The 18,681-nt window shown below is 53.8% G+C and overlaps 4 protein-coding genes across 4 annotated transcripts; 3 read left to right on the forward strand and 1 right to left on the reverse strand.

The window, feature by feature from the left end:
- Positions 1-1,532: 1,532 nt before the first annotated feature.
- Positions 1,533-2,405, forward strand: FIBRA_04213 (uncharacterized protein; the record flags this gene model as incomplete). Its single annotated transcript, XM_012326029.1, has 3 exons — positions 1,533-1,935; positions 1,992-2,329; positions 2,391-2,405. The coding sequence occupies 3 exons, from the start codon at positions 1,533-1,535 to the stop codon at positions 2,403-2,405; spliced, it is 756 nt and encodes a 251-aa protein (XP_012181419.1).
- A 1,793-nt stretch (positions 2,406-4,198) lies between these two features.
- Positions 4,199-4,864, forward strand: FIBRA_04214 (uncharacterized protein; the record flags this gene model as incomplete). The annotated part of the gene is made up of 2 exons (XM_012326030.1): positions 4,199-4,263; positions 4,315-4,864. 2 exons carry the CDS (start codon positions 4,199-4,201, stop codon positions 4,862-4,864), a joined length of 615 nt encoding a protein of 204 aa, XP_012181420.1.
- Positions 4,865-9,228: 4,364 nt separating this feature from the next.
- FIBRA_04215 (uncharacterized protein) lies at positions 9,229-12,507 on the reverse strand (the record flags this gene model as incomplete). Its single annotated transcript, XM_012326031.1, has 6 exons — positions 9,229-9,564; positions 9,616-9,943; positions 9,995-11,578; positions 11,634-12,046; positions 12,102-12,310; positions 12,369-12,507. 6 exons carry the CDS (start codon positions 12,505-12,507, stop codon positions 9,229-9,231), a joined length of 3,009 nt encoding a protein of 1,002 aa, XP_012181421.1.
- A 2,625-nt stretch (positions 12,508-15,132) lies between these two features.
- FIBRA_04216 (uncharacterized protein) lies at positions 15,133-15,690 on the forward strand (the record flags this gene model as incomplete). Its single annotated transcript, XM_012326032.1, has 1 exon — positions 15,133-15,690. One exon carries the CDS (start codon positions 15,133-15,135, stop codon positions 15,688-15,690), a length of 558 nt encoding a protein of 185 aa, XP_012181422.1.
- Between the last annotated feature and the right edge of the window lie 2,991 nt (positions 15,691-18,681).

The following is an 18,681-nucleotide window of genomic DNA, read 5'->3' on the forward strand; positions in this document are numbered from 1 at the left end:
GTCCAGCCGCCATTCAAATCCTCAGCGAAATGCGAAGTGTCCCACGCAAGCTTACGATAATGACTCTGAGGAGAGTAACATTTTGGAAATGTCCACCGCTGGCTAGTGTCCGCAGTCTTACTTTGAGCTACGGTGCTTGTGACACTGAGTCAGAGATGAGCGGCTCACCCTTCGATGATTTGACATTATCTGCCGCAATACCTCAATGGTCTTCTCTCGATGATCTCACAGTTCTGGATAGCGTCATTTCCCTGACCCTCTTTTCGCGCGCATTTCCTCGACTTCGCCGATTGCAACTGGTAAACTGCACATGGTTTCCACACACCCAGTCTCCAGAGTGTTGGGCTTCTTTGGACTACTTGCGAATGTCCGGAGTATTTGACAGTCTCGTTCATTGTTATGTCGCGTGTCGCGTACACCATATCTACCTCGACTGGCCCCTATCCATTTCTGTCCTGAGTGATGTCCTGTACCTTGTCAGAAAGACCTCTCCGCTCGTCCTCACACTTTCAGTTGGTCTATATCCAGATCTTGGCTCAAGATTCTGGGAAACTCTGGTCGCCTCGGCTCCGAGGTTGCGATGTCTAGTCATTAAGGTGTCATACTACGAAGAGTCTCATCATTGCATATGTTCCTGGGTGGTGAATTAGACTTACGCACTTTCTGGCCCTCAAATGTATCACTCATGATTATTTTCCAGGATGACCTCAGCCAACGACTCAATCTTGCGGGTCTAACATGCATTCAAGTGCGTGTCGTTGACGCATTATACCAGACATGGGAAGTCTCTCTCCTTCGGCCGTGTCTGGAGCGATTGGCAGCGCGTATCCCTACCGTCCGCTACTTGGCTATCAGGATCAATTACCCACATGACAATGGAAAATGTTGGTGGTGGCAGGTAACTGCCGCTGGACTGAATCGAAAACTAGAAGCTATTCCTAGGGAGACAGGAAACCAGATTCTAGGTTATATACGAAGTCCTCTGTTCGATGAGCAGAGACTGCATGGTTCGTTTCGTTTTCTCATAGATGTTTCATTCCACTGACCTATAGGTCGTAAATGCGCTCGTCTGCATCAGATCTCACTCCTCCGCGCCGGGGACAAGACGTAGAGCGAGAGGAAGTTTCCTTCTACTATTTCAAAACACAATGAATCTTGGTAAATGTTAGAGTTGTAAGTCAATCACAGAATATCAAGCTATCTCAATAAGTTACAATGCGCAGGATAGTTTACAGACTGGACACTTCACCCCCGAGCACACGCAGGAGTCTGATTGGCCGCTTCTGGGCGCTTATCGTGCCCCACATGCAAGTCCGGGTACAGTGTGCACTCACATCTGCCGCCAGCCACTGCCCCGTCGGTCGGCGGTCGACGTCGCCATGCGTGAATATTCGAATGGCCTTGCTTACTTTGCCCCCACCTCGCCCCGCTAGGCCGATTTGCGTGGCTCTCAGTTAAATACCCCCATCTCGCCTCCTTATCAGCATCGAACCTTCATTCAAACTCGCATCTAACCAACTTCAGCTAGAATCATGTCACCACCTCTCTCTGGAAAAGTTGCCATCGTTACGGGCTCGTCGCGCTCGATTGGCGCCGCCATCGCTCAGCAGCTCGCAGCCGATGGCGCTGACATCGTGGTCAATTATGTCTCCAACCCCAGTGCCGCCGCTTCCGTTGTGAAATCCATCAACAAGGCCAGCATTGGCAAGGCTATGAGTGTGCAGGCCGATGTAGGGTCCAAGGGCGGTGCACAACGGCTTATTGACGAGGCCGTGCGAGTGTTCGGCAAACTCGACATCCTTGTCCTGAACGCAGCGATCATGGACAACGCACTTCTAGCAGATGTCACTGAAGAGGACTACGACAAGCACTTCAACACCAATGTCAAGGCTCCGTTGTTCATGATCCAGGCTGCTGTGCCTTTGATGAAGGATGGTACGCACCCTCGTGTTGGCTTGTCACTCGATTGAATCAGCTGACCGTTTCGTTAGGCGGCCGAATCATCATGCTGAGCACGTCGCTCACGCACAACTCTGTCATCCCTGCCAACTATCTCTTGTACGCTGCCACCAAGGGCGCGATTGACCAGATGACTCGTGTCCTTGCGAAGGACCTTGGATCGCGCGGGATCACTGTTAACGCCATCGCGCCTGGTCCGATCGACACTGACCTATTCCGGAACGGCAAATCGGAGCAACTCATCAATTTCCTCGCGAATGGACACCCAGCGAAGCGCATTGGGCGACCAGATGAGATCAGTCCCATCGTTGCGTTCCTTGCAAGCGGGCAGGCTAGTTGGGTGAACGGTCAAGTGATCATGGTGAATGGGGTGAGTGTTATGCGCGTTCCCTAGTATGCGATGACGGCTGAAACGTCTGGTACGTCTCCAGGGGTACACCGTGTAGTCAGGATCTAGGGTATAGCGACATGCTGGGTCTATCTGGGGTTGGTTCTGATTGAGACTATATCTGGCCTCGCATTTCATCATGCAGCGCAAGCTTAGAGAGCACTGACGGCCTGAAGTCGGTATTTCCTGGACGACTACACGTTAGGGGTGTGTTTTAGCCAACCTATATCACGTTCAATCCCGTACAATGCAATGCACAAATTTTAACTTGGACTCACTACCAGTCTCCGTCGCTTTTTGTAAGGTTACGCGGTCTTCAACCAGTCTTCACTTCTGATGCCGATTATATTGTGAACATCTTTTGGACGAATTTCTGATGCCAAGCCGTTTGGAACAGCCAAAATGAAGCGGCCTTGGCAGGCCGACTATGACTACGACTCATCTCATAGAACTTGCATGCATCTTGGTCAGTCATAGCATTGATGTTGGCGCGACGAACTTAGCGATAGCCTTCAAGGGTCTGGAATCTTTTACTTTTTGCCTAGTCAAGGCCGAACCGGAAGCTCACGACGAGACTTGTCAGTTATCGTTAGTCACTCGACGCAAAACATTGTTGGCGAAGACTGTCGGTGAGGACCATTATCTGGCCATATGGTTAAGTGGTCAAGCCTGCATTCAAAAACATAAATACATACGTTGGCGTTACCCATGTTCATTGTGATGCAACCTTTAAGGACTTCGAAAGGTTCAGAGTCTTGAATTCCATCGTTGATCCTATATCCCCCAAGACTCGTACGGTAACTTTTGCATCAGGTACGACGGAGGACTCTAATCCAAGCTCATTACCATGATTTTTTCACAAAAATTAGGCAAAGACATGTACATAGGTCCGAAATATCAAAATGGAATTTTGACTAGAGGTGTCGGCGATCAATTCGGTGACGACCGCGTGACAAAACTGAGGCCTGAACTTTTCTCACAGCACGAGACGCGACGGCATCGTCATGCGCACAGGGCCGTCTTGGCGCAGGGCGATCAAGTAGGGCCAAGCAATCCAGGTGTTTAAGGTGTTTTGCCTCTGACTCAAAGTGCGACGAGCTTTGGTATGTTCAGCCTTACGTGCGTTTGAAGCACACAGGCCTTGGGGACCCGCGCGCAATTCCGCTGGACCAATACGTAGATGGCAGGAATCGCTTCGAGCTTCACAGGGGGATCCCCAACTTCCAAGGAACCTCAGGCCGTCGTCGATCATCGATTGGATGTAATCACAGCCGACGCTGCCTCGCGCTCGCGCATGGAATCGAGCTGAACAGCTTGCGACGACGTCCGTCATATGTCCATAAATCCTGGTGTGGAATTTAATCCAACGCGAGTCAAAAATCCACTCCTGTCCACCCGAGTGAAAATGCCGAACGAAGATGCACCACTTGGCGGAGGTTTGCAATGCTACAGCATCGCTCGGGTAGTATGTTTCATCTACTTTACGTGGTTATCACCACCGCGGCACCGCATCACCAATTGTGAGGAGTTCAATTATGCATGCGGGTTCAAGCTACAAGCTGAAACATTCGACGCAGCCGCGCCGGACAGCCTCTTGTCCGTATAAAAACCGAGCTCCTTTATTTTTCATGGCTTTCTTCAGCCCCTCAGTTGATCTGTGCGAGCCAAGCTTCCCAAGTTCAGGTACTGGATAGTGAGCATCTTCGATCTCCATGCTATCCGCAGGTTTATTCAATGCCGGCCTCTAGCTTGTCTTGTTTCGTTCTTTTGCAGCTTATTCGTAACGACAACTTTCTTTCGTTAACCCCACTCTTCACGACTTCGTTTTGAATACCACCTCACGACATCGATATGCGTGCCATTACTGTATTTGCTATTGCTGCTGCCGTTGCTGCACCCGTCTTCGTCAGGCAAGTGTGTCTTCGCAACTTTCTTTGTTAAGATTGCTTATTCATTGCTCCTCATAGCGCCGCTCCCTCTCCATACCGTGTCGCTATGGTTGCGCGGGAGTTGGCTACTCGCGCTGAAGATGAGCGTGGGCAAGGTCTGGAAGAGGAGGGTCGCTTTTCGGACCACTATGAGCATATCCACCACCCCGGAGAATTCCACGATGAGAACCATCGTCACCACCATCTGGACCGTCGCTTCCGTCATCCAAGGCCCTGGACCATGAAGGACCAAGCTCGAATGTTTTCGGTGACGCATCCCATGCACAGGCGCTCAAGCCGCGAGGATGGGGAGTTCCGCGAGGATGAGGAAGAAGACCACCGCCGCGGCGAGGGCAGACACCGCCACCACCATGAGGAGGAAGGCCGCCGTTACCACGAGGGCAAGTACCGCCACCACTACAATGAAGAGGAAGGCCACCGTGACTACGAGGGCAAGTACCACCACCACAATGAGGAGGAAAGTCGTCGCCATCACGAGGGCGAGCGCTTTCACCACCAGGAGCACGAGGAGATGGAGAGGCACCAGCGCGCTTTCTTCGCCCGTTCCCTACTTGACATGGTCGACTAGGCGGGGTGCGCGTAGTATTATCTATGTTGTCGGTAAGATGTCGATGTCGAGTACAATTAGTTTACGATTTACGAATAAGTTGGATTTGCCGGGGGCGCTCATTAATCTGGTGTGAACGTCTTTAGTCGTTGACGACGACAGATTTCCCCCCCCGAGACATGAGGCCCTAGGGATCACAGTTTGTCTTGCAAATTTCATGCCCTAGGCAACTTGTCGGCCGTGCGTTAACCATTTGATCAGGATGTTCTGAGGGTCAGTCTGCGACCGTCCGTTGCTAGGTAGTGGCACTCATCTCGATCATACTATGCATTTTGTTCCACACACTCTTCCAACCGGTCTCTCTTCCGAGGTAACTACACGTGAAGGAAAGAGTATTTTTACTGTACCTTTCAGCGTGAGAGGTGCCCATCGAGAAGCCATTCCCGTGAATCTCCACACGGAGGAATTGAGATCAAACCGAGATACCAAGATAGAATCTAAGCTACAGGTGGTGGGAATCGGCTCGATAACTCGATTCGGATATAAACGTCCGTGCGAGTTCGATCGCCCGTACGAGTTCGTGATATAGCTAATACCCTCAAAAGTCTGCGAGAGATGCGTTCAACCTTTACTCATGCAAGTGGGTTCGTAGCTGCATCATTGACACTAGTTGACCACATGATGACTTCGGCAATATTGACTATGAGGATGACACTGCCAAACTTAGCGACATCTATAATATAGAGGGTATATCAATCATTGCGAAAAAAAAAAACCGATACCGTGACATGTGTACTTTACCTGAAGAGAAGGCGGCACAGGATTTTTCCGCATGATACTGTGAAGACCATATGTCATCGACAAGCATTGCTGAAAGACGAATTGTTTATGCTCACGATGTTGTTACCGGCTGGTAATGCTTCGAGTATCAATCAAGGTGACCAGGAGCAACACGCGATCTCCATCGCTGACTGCGAACGCTCGCAATGCATGGATGTCTAATTAAAATAGCCAATCAAACGAAATCTGATGCAAGATAGTACGCGGCTCACCCGCTTCTGCAATATATAATATAACGGACATCAGAGGTTGACGACCTGTGCATGTCTTTGATATGAGGTCAAGACATTCAATTTACCTACAGACCATACCGAGAACTGCTACATATTCGCATATCTCTGGTGAACAGAAACACATGTAAAATCAACAAGATACTTGCTCTTAGGGCTCCGCGGCTGATAGGTAACGATGTAAAATCAACAAGATACTTGTTCTTGTGACCTTCCATCTTTAGACTAGCTGCACTTCTTGAATAGATATGAGAGATCAATTGTAGAAGAGACCGTCGCGGGCAATGATACATGGCCATTAACATTTGTGGCTAGGCACCAACCAAGACAGATTCACGATTCATACTCACAGCAAGATAAGATGATCAAGTACCCAATTCTCTCAATGCTGCACCTCTCAGATCTGTAGCAAAGAGATGAACACACCACAATGCATATCTACACGAGACAAGTGCTCTGGCCTCTCAATTGATAGAAGCTCGTGACCCATCAAAACAAGAGCGAGGGGTACAGGGTATGGAATCCCCTTTACCGAGCTTCCTATACACTTGCTTATAGGCGAGTACTCCGCGCGAAACCTACACAATAATGCCGTAGAAAATTCGCGAGGCTGTGGCTAGTAGCCAAGACGAGGGAACGCTACTGACGCTGATGAATATCCAAGTTGGTCATCTTTGAACCCTTGATGAGTATTCGAGTGAGTCAAGATACTCGGATACTCATCAGTGGTCTTAGATAGCCACTGGAACATCTCGGGAGACTTTGAGGGTCTTGTCTTCATGATGACGGCGAACAACAATTTTAACGGGTGGACGAGCCTGCGACCGAAGTAAGAATTTCGAAGCCGGAACAGACGGATATAATCGTGGGAGGCAGTAACCGGGCTCATGTGATGTCCCTACAACACGACTGATTACTTGTTCGACGCCGTAATACGAGAAAAGCAGCGCCAATGCATCCTGAGGGGAAGTACCTTCCTTCAGTCCGCGGAACGCATCTCACAACTGCTTGGCCCGGATGCATCTTGCCCGCTTGCCGCGTTATCATCGTCTGCTTCGTCTGCAATGTTGTCAACGCCGCTCGATCCCGTCCAAGGCATGCCATGATCCAACGTGGCCGCCATATTCCCGATCACGAGTGTGGTCATATCGAGGGATGTGGCAAGCGCCGTGTGACCATCTCCGTGCGCCTCTTCACGAAGATTGAGGTAGAAGCGGGAGGTCAGTATAACCATCGCACTGAACAGTCAAACTCTAGCTCTCAGCAGAGGGTCGTGAGCATGATAGCAAATGCACAGCATACGTGTCAGTTACGGCGCTCATGCGCAAATTATACTGTATTCAATCTTCATGTCAACTCAATCGCATTCGTTCGCTAGACAAACCGAACAGATGACGCACCCCGGACCACCAGAAGACGACCTGGCACACATTCAGTGTCAAAAGGACGCTAAACTCGACGGCAATCATGATAAGAGCTATTCGCGCTATGCAGCGGACCTACAGAAAATGGATTATATCTACAAATGAGCCGTGGTACAATCAGCTCAGATTACTGAGAATAAACAGAAATCATGTACCGTCTCTTACGAGAAGCTTAAACAAAGAAGACCGCGCGGCCGGTCTACCCCAACAGCCGAGTGCAGCACGAAGAGTAACCCCCAAAATTAGAGCCACTGATATTATGGTGCATACCCGGGTAGTCGTGACCACTGGTAAAAAATATTGACATCGTCAGCAGTCCCCGACGCGAGACGGCAACTAAAAATTACGTCTGCAGTCGCATTTAAATCCAAGATGATCTCGTCAACACACGCGTTGACGGAGTAGCGGATCCCAATGCGTACTTTAATCGGATAGACAGAGGCAGCGTGCTAAGCTCCTCGATCGCAGGAATCGCATCGCATACACCCGTCACAGAGTCATACTAGCGCAGTCAGCGCAATCGCGGTCTCGACAATAGACCAAGGTGCGACAGCTCACCATGATGGTAGCAGATGGCACGGCGCCGAAAAACAGGATCATTGAGCATGCGACGTGGTCGCCGCCACTTATCCCATATGCGCGTAAAGCGTGGAACGCTATCGGACACTTCGTCAGTGCCCCTTCACAGTACGGGAAAGTCTGGTCTGACCTGCCCATATGAGGTACATAGAGGACCGCACACCGGCGTGGACTTGATTGTACCATCTGTCGTTGGAGAGGGCTCAACATTTGCTCGAAGATGGAGTGGTAACTCGAACCTCAACGTCGCACAACTGTGAGTCAAACCTAGGGCGGCGCTGAAGAGGGTAATGGTGGGAAGAACCAGAGATACATAGCGATTGAGAAGGAACAGGACGCTTGCGCCGAAGATCCTTCGCCTCCATACAAGATGTACCTCTTGGCTAAGCGTCAAGACGTAGTCGTAAAGAATGAGGACTTAGTGCAATCAAAGTGCGGTGACGGTTAATGGGTAAATCCACCACATCGCGAGGACTCACAGGAGCAAGCAAACAAGTAGTAATTTGAATAACCCTGTTCGGCGCTGCTGGATAGCGTCAACACTAGACGCCGCTGCCGCAAAAGACTGATACTGACACAAATATTTCCGGGTCGTTCTCCATCATTCGGACTCTGAAGAGTACAACAACACCAAGGAGGGAGTCGGCAACCGGAAGGGCAGAGAAAACAGGCTATCCAGGTCCTGAAGGTGGCCCTTACGGCCACGTGCATGTACTTCACGGTACTCGAGTCGGACCCATTGAATGCACGTATAGGTAGCCCTGGAAACGGGTCAACTGGGCGCGACTGCTCGGAAGAACTGCGACATTGCGACCTAGACCCATCGACACGCAGCGCAACCCGACTGACAAGCAGTCGCAATAACTGGCTGATATATTGTGTTCTAGACATCACCATTGACCAAAGGGTACAGCCAGGCAAACTCCAATGAACCGCTGAAGGACAAAGCAGTGACTGGCAGAGTAACTCACACGTAGCCACAAGCCTGAGCCACCTCTTCTCTTTACTTTCCCACACCGACTATGCATGTGGATTCGTCTATGGATTCAATTACTTTTGCGCTCGTAAATTACATGATGGTATGGGGCAATGCGATGACGGATGGTACCGCACGTCGTAGGGGGCGTACGTGAATAAGCGGAACACAAGTCATAATGGATACAGAAGGGAACGTGATCGACGTCCGAAACGCCAGGCGATAGGGAACTGTACTCGTGGGTGCCAACGAATGTGAGGGTATAGAGAGTGGTCACCGTAAAAGTAATGGCTCCTCTTAAATATCACCGGCGCACGGCTATCTGATCCCGCCAGTCTATGCAGCAGCAGTGCGAGACGGGTTGCGCGCGAGCGTGGCGCCCGCGTGCTGAGCCTGCATGCTGCTGAATCGTTGAAGCTCCTCGGGCTTCATCGAAATCTTGGAGCCAAAGCCAACCTTGCGAGCAGCGCGACGAATGAACGAGACACGGTTGGAGTATAGCGACTCATGGACAGATGCAGCGCGAGATTGGGTACGAGTGACAGGAACACCAGTGCTCTCGGACTTCGCAGCTTGAGCCTTCGCCGCATTGTGGCGTTCACGGAGACTCTTGATAATTGTCGCCTTCATCGCAAACTTGATCCAGTCGAGGGGGACAAACCAAATGATATCCTGCAGCCCAAAATCAGTAAAAGGACACAATCAAACACGTAAAAGACTTACCCAAACCCAGACAATACCAACCCAGCCACCAGAGATACCCTCAATCTGAGTGAAGCCCCAGTCTGCGTATACGGCGATGATGGTCGATACAAGCTGAGCAATGCAGAACGCTCCCATTAAAGCGAATGACGGACGCTCCATGAAGAAGAATCCGTGCGAACGCGTGACGAAGATCAATGCCTGCGAGATGATGGCAACCTGGAGGTAGACAATGGAGTGAAGTTGAGGATCGTTGTGATCAGTAGCCATGGTAGCGCCACCGTGGAACGTCACGCCAAACTTGCGGTAGAAGAAGTCGGTCTTGATGCAAATAGCGACCAGAGCAATCCTATACAGTTATTCAGCAACAACAGCCAACAACAGCGGCAGAATCACTCACGTTGACAGCGTCAGGTACAAGCCATAGGCAACAGCGTACGAGAAGATCTCCGCAAGATCCCAACTATCCGGAGTGTTCGATGGCAAGACACGATCGACGGAAAGTGTCATGATAGTACCGTCATTGAGTAGGGCAATGATCAGGACCATGAATGGCGGGAAGTCGAACTTGAAGGCAAAAGCGAGAATAGCAAAGCAAACAACGATACGGATGGTGACAGCGCAGGCGTAGATCGAGTAGTTCCTCATACGCTGGAAGATGATACGAGACCCTCGGATAGCGTGCACGATCGTCGAGAGTCCAGGCTCAGTCAAGACAATATCAGCTGCACCACGGGCGGCATCAGTGGCACCCTCAACGGCAATACCAACGTTAGCGCGGGACAGAGCGGGAGCATCGTTGGCACCGTCACCAGTCATAGCGACCAGATGACCAAGACCCTGAAGACGCTTGACGATCTCGTACTTGTGCTCGGGGAAGACACCAGCGAAACCGTCGGCGTCAAGAATCATCTCGTCAAGCGATCCGTGCTTGCCTCCGGGCTCAGGTCCATCCTTCAGCACCTTGGCGGGGTACATGTGATCACCGAGGCCAAGACGACGACCGGTCTCCTTTGCAATGGCGAGCTGATCACCAGTAACCATCTTGACGCGAACACCGAGAAGGATAGCATCGTCAATGGTCTGCTTGGTGTCAGTACGAGGAGGGTCGAAGATGGGGAGCAGACCGATGAGTTCAAAGCCATTACCCTCGCCCTCGTGGTCGTCATGGTCAAGTTCCTCGTAAGCGACAGCAAGGGCACGGAGACCACGGACAGCAAACTCCTCAACGTCAGCCTCAAGACGATTCTCGATCTCGTCAGTCTTGTTGCGAGTGCACAGTTCGATGATGATACCGGTCATACCCTTGGTGACGCGCTTGAGACGGCCACTGGACTCCTCGCGATAAGTGATCTCCGTGCGCTTATCAACAGGGTTGAACGGCTTGAAGTCGAGAAGCTTGATACCGGCGCGAGCACGGGAAGTGTCACCAAGAGCACCAACAACGCAAGCATCGATGGCATCCTGGTTCTCCGTACGGGACGCGTACGCAGCAAGGAGGATAACATCCTCGGCGGTGAAGGGGCCATACGTGCGGACAGTCTCGCGATCGATAGTAAGCTTGTTGGTCGTAAGCGTACCCGTCTTGTCAGAGCATAGGATAGTGACAGCGGCCAACTCCTCGATAGCAGTAATACGGGTGACGATGGCCTTGTACTTCGCGAGCTGCTGGGCACCGACGGCGAGCGTGACCGAGAGGACAGTGGGCATGGCAATTGGAATACCTCCGATCAGGAGCACCAAAATGTCATTCAGACCGCGACGGTAGTTGTAGCGGAAGCCGGCATACAAGCAGAAGATTTCAGCAATGACGAATATACCGATGGAGATGAGACAGAAGGAGCCGATTTGCGCAAGAATCTTCTGCAAGTGACCAGTGGTATCATCGTCTTGACCGACAAGGGACGCAGCGCGACCGAAGAACGTGTTGGCGCCGGTGGAGATAACGACACCCTCAGCCTCACCCTGCTTGCAAGTGGAACCGCTGTGCACCAATCATTAAGCCCAAATCGCAGGTGCATGTATAAAAATTCACTTACGAGAAGCACTGATCCCCATTCTTCTTACTTTGAGGCAGAGACTCACCAGTCAACGCAGCTTGGTCGATCGAGACGTTGATAGCCTCAGTGAGACGGCAATCGGCGGGGACGATGTCACCAATCTTGAAAGAGACCATATCACCGGGCACCAACTCTGCAGACTCGATTTCCTTCCACTGACCGGCGCGCTTAACCTTGGCTTTGGGGGCGAGCGAGTCCATCAAAGCCTTGACAGCGTTACCAGCATTGCGCTCCTCGTAGAAACCGATGAACGAGTTGATGAGCAAAAGCGTGACGATACCGACGAAATCCTCCCAGTCCGGAGGCTGGCCTTCACCGTTGGACAGCACGATAGCGACCAGGGCGGCACCTTCCATGACCCAGGAGAGTGGATTCCACATGAACGAAAGGAACTAAGGACATACGTCAGTGGCGTGGGCCACCAAACTAAATACGGACAATGCGTACCTGAAGGAAGGCATTCTGCTCCTCAGCCTCGAGCCTGTTGGGACCGAATAGCTCCAGACGACGGGTAGCCTCCTCAGCCGAGAGACCGTTCTCATCGCACTGGAGGAGCTTGAAGACGTCCTCAACGACGATGGTTTCCAGATCGACCTTTTCCTTGTCATATAGATCCTCGGCGCGCAGCTGGATCTCCGACATGTCAACCTTGGCGTCTGAGGAAGGTAAAGGTCAGCTGGGTGTACGGGTGAGACTGGTGAGAGCGGTACGGACGGGTAGCTTTTTCCTCCTCATGGCCAAAATCCTTGTATTCTCTCTTCCTCTTTACCGGCTCCTCGGTGGGGGAGCTGGGGTTGTCTGTATCTTTGACTGGCTCGGTGGAGCCAGCCTCCTTCTCAACGGGAGATGACATGGTGAGGAGGGTAAAGGCGAGAGGGGAACGTAGGGAAAACCCTAGGGTGTTCTAGCGGGTCGCTGGCGCGAAGGGGAAGAGGCGGACAGCAACAACTAGCGGACACAGAGGTTGGATGGAAAGGAGGATGGGCCCGTCAACCGCGCCGTCGCGTCTTATATTTGTCTCAGGCCAGCGTGAAGAACATCAGTCTGCCAAACAGAGCACAACAGAGGGTTGCCGCGCTGGCCGCGAATCGAGATCGTGCCATTCCTGGAGTCGAATTGGTCCGGATTGGGATCAAATCCCGAGGCGCCCGTGTGGTTGTCTGTCTGCGTGGATTGTGCTGCAGCCGTCTGCGACTCGCTCAGTGGTTGCTCGGGAGTCGACGGAGACTGTCCGCGACAGTCGGGCACCCCACACAGCTTGCAGTAAGTACGACGACATGCCACAGCTCAGTTCCTCCGACAAAAACCCTTTCGGCGGGTGGATCGCTAGTGCTCCTCCAAGTCACTCGCACATCATGAGGCCAGCACCAGCGTCACAACCTACGTCTGCTCACGCCCCAGCCGCTGTTTGTTCAGCCGCACTGGTCAGGCCAACACCTCATCATGAATCATGATTCGGACTGTGTCGGACGCAATTGGACCACACGTCTCTCTCCCTCGCTCGTGTGCGCGTCCAACGTCAATGCCCCTGCGGACTTGAGAACTTGTGTGAAGACGCGATTCGTAGCGCGCACTTGTTGCACTTGACAGATAGATACGAAATTCTCATGGAGACGGCCGTCCGCCACCTCGAGTCGGTTTTTAGGCGGCGAAACGGTGCAAGACATGCGTGTGTTCCCCACCCGCGTTCGCCCAAGTGAATGCACACATCCGCTGAGCGAGGATGGCATGCCGTACTGCGCTCTCAGCCCGAATGCGTCCGGCGGCTGAGGCACTCTGACCTGACAGCGAGCTATACTTGTTTCTCTCGCCCCACGGCAGTGAATGATATCATGCATGCAGTCGGTTATCATCACCAGTGATGGCATCTATTTCTGACAAGCGTGACCGTCCGCGGCGACTTTTGCAACGCAGCCACACGACGCCTACCTCACCTGCTCGCCTCGCATCTCGCCCTCCGTGCGTCGTTCTGAGGTAACCACCCCCGCCAACGCAGCGCACGCCGCACACACGCCGCAGCCAGACTCACAACTGAACCCGGCAGCTCCGAGTCTTGTCCAGGCGCCCCGTCTTGCATCGCGTGCGGCCATGCGGGCGGGGACCGGTTCTCGCAACACGCCTCCAGAGTCCCCCAAATTTTGTGCAAAGGCAGTCGGCAGCGCGCGCGCCCCCAATTTGCCCGAGACTTGCCATATGCGGACGCATACATCGGCGCGAGATCGGTCCACGCTATTTTGGGTGCACGCAGCTCCGCCCAGATTGGCCCGCCCCGATCGAAGCGCGTGCGGCGTTAGTGGCGGACGCGAGCCCTGCGCGGACATGCGCCTTCTCTCTCCCTCTCCGGCCTCGAACAACGCCCGCTGCTCGCCTCCATCGTCGCTGCGCGAAACACTGGGGACTCTCTGCTCCATGTCTAGCACGCAAATCACGTTCTGCAGGGCCTAACTACGACGACAACCCACGCATGGTGAGTGTCCAGTATCGCGCTCAGCAACGTTTACTGGTAGACCATCTCAGATCGCCCGGGGAGACAGATCAGCATGGAGACATTGCACTACAAATGGACGAGGGCAGCAACGGCAGAAAGCGCGCGCACAGCTATTCCATTAAACATGGCGGCCCCGAGTACGCTATCAGTCGCCGCCTGCGCAGCCCGCGACTCTCTGCGGCGGACAGCGTCCACTGGAGTCCACAAGGTCCAACAAGGTGCGATGGCGCCCAGCTGCATGGTAAGTGCACCAGTCTTCCACCGCGTCCCCCTTGCTCCTGGCAGATGTACGTGTCCCTTCTTCACTCGCAGACACCATACCGCCCGTGCGTGCGCCGACCGTCCCGAGCTCTGGCTCAGCCGACCTTGTCACTCCACCTGAAACCCTCAGGCCTCGTCCCCAAGCGCGCCCCCCGCCCCCCGCTAAACTCAAAAGCTCAAAATACCACAGCGATCCCCGGCCCTGCACCAACCCGGGTCCGGAGCCCTAGCCACCCACGCACATGCCACACGCAGATGCCCAACCCAGACGCGCACGATCCACGCGAATTTGTATATGTCAAAGGGGGTGAATTTGAGGCGGGTCCCGCGCGAATTTGATGTCCGTCCGTCCTTGCCGTCATTCGTTGTTGTCGTTGTCGTCGCCATCGCCATCGCCATCGCACGAGCACGAGCACGAGCACGAGCACGGGGAGGACGGCAAGTAGGGAGGGACGAGCGTGCAGACTGTCTGCGTCATCGCTGTGACGACGGCGTGCAAGCGGCTGTCGACGCGGCCTGTGGACGTTTGTCCCGGCGGCCGATCGGGTGCTGATCAGCGTTCAACGTTCAGAGGGTAGGCACGGCTCCGTGCGCCGCCGCGGGTCAGGGTGTGTGGATCCTCGCGCACATCTCCCCAAGACGGTCTACTTTCAAGCAGATTCGTGTCTGGCGGGGCAGGGGCCGGTGCCCGGACGCCGTGCGTGCTTGGGACTTGTAGGACGCACAGACATGCGCGGTGCCTGTGGCATGGCGGCTTTTCCACTTCCTTCTTCGTTTTCCAGCTGGGCTGTGATTGTGCGAATACTAGTGACGATCGAGCAGCCACTCGCTGCGAGGACTCAAAGCACTCAGCCTTTGTGTGGCTCAGTGGGTATTCCCAGCTCAAAGGCACAGCACACGACCGCCGTCCACCCATCGAACCGTGTTGCTCCGACGAGCGTTGTCAGCCTTACGTACGCTCGCCCTGTGCACGACGCACTCCGTCGTCTACAGCACCCGGGCGTGTCCGCAGAATGGAACTGGAAAAGGCAAAGGCGAAGCGCTGTGAACACCCTCGATGACGTCGTCGGCGCCACTGGGGAGACCGCTCGAAGACAGGGTCCAGCGGGCGAAGACCACGGCTGGGGTTATGGGAAAGAGAACCGCGGCCATGCGTCGCAGGGCCCACAGCGACCGAGCGGCACACAGAACCCGGGAGTCGCCAGTTGTCGGACAGTCCACGGCTGCGTCACCAAGCCCCTCCAAGGAGCAGCGACCACGGGCTGCTTCATGCTCCTCACATCGTAGCATCTTTCGCCAGGGAGACGCACATGCACAATCCACCTGCAATCGCACGACTACGTACTCAGTTGCCTAAGTCGCACCGCGCACCGCAGATCCGCCCAGAAACGGTCGCTCGTCGGCTCGTCGACTCGGCTGCAGCGACACTACTGCACGGCGCCCTCACAACGTCAGCCACAGCGCAGATCGCCATATCCAACCTCGCCTCGGATAATCGTTCCTCCCCAGGGCCCAGATAGTCGCGGCCTCAGACCCCCTGCGATATATTGACAGCGGGCACGCGCCTCGAGAGCCTGCCCCCCCGGCGCCTCGACGCCCCGACGCCCGCCAAAAGCAGCAGCGTGCGGAAAGCCACTCGATCGTCCCCTGATCGGTGCACGATCGAGCGTAGTGGTAGTGCGGCAGCTAAGGAGAGACCTCGGCCGGGCCACGCAGTAATGACGGCGTAGTCAGCGGCCAGGGCTCAGCGCAAACCCCTGTGAGGGCCGCACGGCAGCGTATCGTTGGAGCGCAGATGCTGACTCGACGTACGCACTGGTCATCGGATCTCGGCAGGTGGAGGTGCGGCGCAGTTGGTTATGGGAGCGGGGAGGCGACGAGAGCAAGGAGTGGGCTGCTATCTACTGTCTTGTGCATTCCAGCAGATGAACACGGTATGCGTTCCTCATATCCTTTCGACGGCGGGGTAAGAGCTTTGAGACGCACGAACACACTAGCCATAACAATGACTTGGTGGACATGCTGCCATGTGCTTCAGTTCACAGTTCACAGGCAGGGGTATTGTGGTGAGCTGACTCCACGGAATCCCCTACAGAAACGAAAATACGCACCATGCTATCCTAGCTGTGGAGCTCGACTGTCCGACATCCGCCGAGATGCGCGCAGCCAGTGCCCTGTAGCTAGCGGCCAGTAGTCGCTGTCTGTAACTGTGCCGGCTGACTATACCACTTTGTTGTGTCGTGGCTGCATCTTCGCGTGACGACCATCGAGTTATATCCATATGGTTGAACCTAGCAGCTGAAAACACCCATACCTCGATGGCGGACGCACACTCAGAACAACGGTTTGTCCCTCTCAACGTTGTGCACTACTCCGTCCAATCTTCCCACCACTTCCCATCAGAAAGTTCTCTTGTCGTTCCAACTTGTTCCTCGCAGGGTTCAAATCACTATAGAGGCGAGCATCACTGCCATATGGTAACGAGGTCAACTCACCAATTCATCATGATATTTTGACCACATTTCGAGATATGAGCTGTTCCACGCAATTCCCCACATCCTTAAGCTTATTCCTATCCCTCACTGCGTCTTGCGTCCACAAGGTGATCTCTGTCGATGCATCTGCAGGTCATGCACTGAATCTTATTCGTGCGGACCTTGTGCGTTAAATGGTACGTGACTAGGCCGCTAAACAGGTCCTCCCTCCACAGCCACTGCTGGAACACCTTGCTACTCCAGGTGCACGAGCTCCCGCGCGAGCTTCCGCACGACTGATGTATTCTCGTGTGCAGACTGGGTAGTTGACGACGTGTATGATGTAGAATCCAAGAATGCACAGCTTGTATACGCATGTGCAGCCATCACATGGAAGCAGCTGCATGAACGGAAGCCTGCGGTTCAGCGAGGAGTACTTGCCACATCCGTCAGAATTGTCATATAGGTTCCTAGATCACGGCGTCAGCGCGTCCGTGTCCAAATTGGAAGAATAGGGAGTAGTGTGCGCACTAGCATTCGTCGGCCTCGCCAAACAAAAGATAAAAGTCGATTTGTGTACGGCGGCTGAGAGCGACAGCAGCATTGGGTGGCAGTGTCATAGTATATGAACAAAGAGAAAACGAGCGTACTAGAAATTAACCCATGAACGGAGCCGAAAGAAGAGAAGAGAAGAAAAAGGGTGATAGCGGTAGACGACGAGATCTACTCACGAAGCCGGTGAATGCGAGTCGATTCGGATGAAAAATGGGGTCGCTGAACTCACTGTAAACTCAATGAGATGCTTGGAGCGCCACTAAATCCATCCCTGTCGTCCGAACAAAGTCACACCATGTTGAGGTGGACATCAACCCCGGGCTTGCCTGCAAATACCAAGGCCTGTACAGTGTATGGCCTCAGGAAGCGAGCTTTGATGGTCACACCCTACTTTATAGTCACGCACTCGTGCCTCCGTGCCTCCAAGAGTTCAGAGACCACACAGAGGCCTTCTAAGCTCCCAAGGCCAGCAGAACGATGTCGAATTTCACTCAATAGCGGCCATCGCTGCCACGTCGCCTGGGCTTTCGCGTGGGCCTATGCATGCAAGCACAGACAGCGAGGGGAGCAAAAGGGAATTGAGCGGTGCAGGCGCGTGTGCGGGGACAAGCAAGGTGTGATTCAGAGAACGAGCGGCAGAAGAGGCGGAGGAGGGAGAGAGCGTTCCGTCCGGAGATGGCTCTTTTTGCACGCAGCAACCGGCGCTCCGCGCTCTGCGCCTGCAGCTCTTCCTTGACCCCCGCTGCTCGATCCGTGCTGACCGTTTGCTGGTTTATTTACATACCCCACGGCCCGTAATGGGCAGAAGAGGAGTTGTCGAAGGACGAATGGATGGGGGACGCGGAAAGAACGGCGTCGGGCAGGTGTGATTAGTGAGTGAGTCTGCTCGCTGTGTTGTCATATCTCGCCATCCCAGGCTGGCGACGCTTGTATGGCTGTGGCCTCGATAGCTCCCAGCGTGCAAGCAAGAGATGTGAGGGCCGCTCAGGTTGTCGTTGAGTCGCATGTACGGGTTTGCAAGTCCTGTGTGAATATAGCGAGGGACCGTCGGCTGATTTGGAGCTGCCACGGAATGACCATGTGCATGAGGTGAGGCCAGGAGAAAGCAGGAAGACAGCGGCGAGTGTATCTCAAGTGCCAGTAATTATCTCAAGTGTATCTCTTCCCTGTCACCATCCGACTTGGACTAGAAGGCGGGGTCCGGCGGATCGAAACCCTAACCTAGCCTATCCTCCTCCTAGCCCCGTCA

This window comes from Fibroporia radiculosa, assembly GCF_000313525.1.
Source record: "Fibroporia radiculosa TFFH 294 genomic supercontigs, scaffold2727, whole genome shotgun sequence".
Classification (NCBI taxonomy): Eukaryota; Fungi; Basidiomycota; class Agaricomycetes; order Polyporales; family Fibroporiaceae; genus Fibroporia; species Fibroporia radiculosa.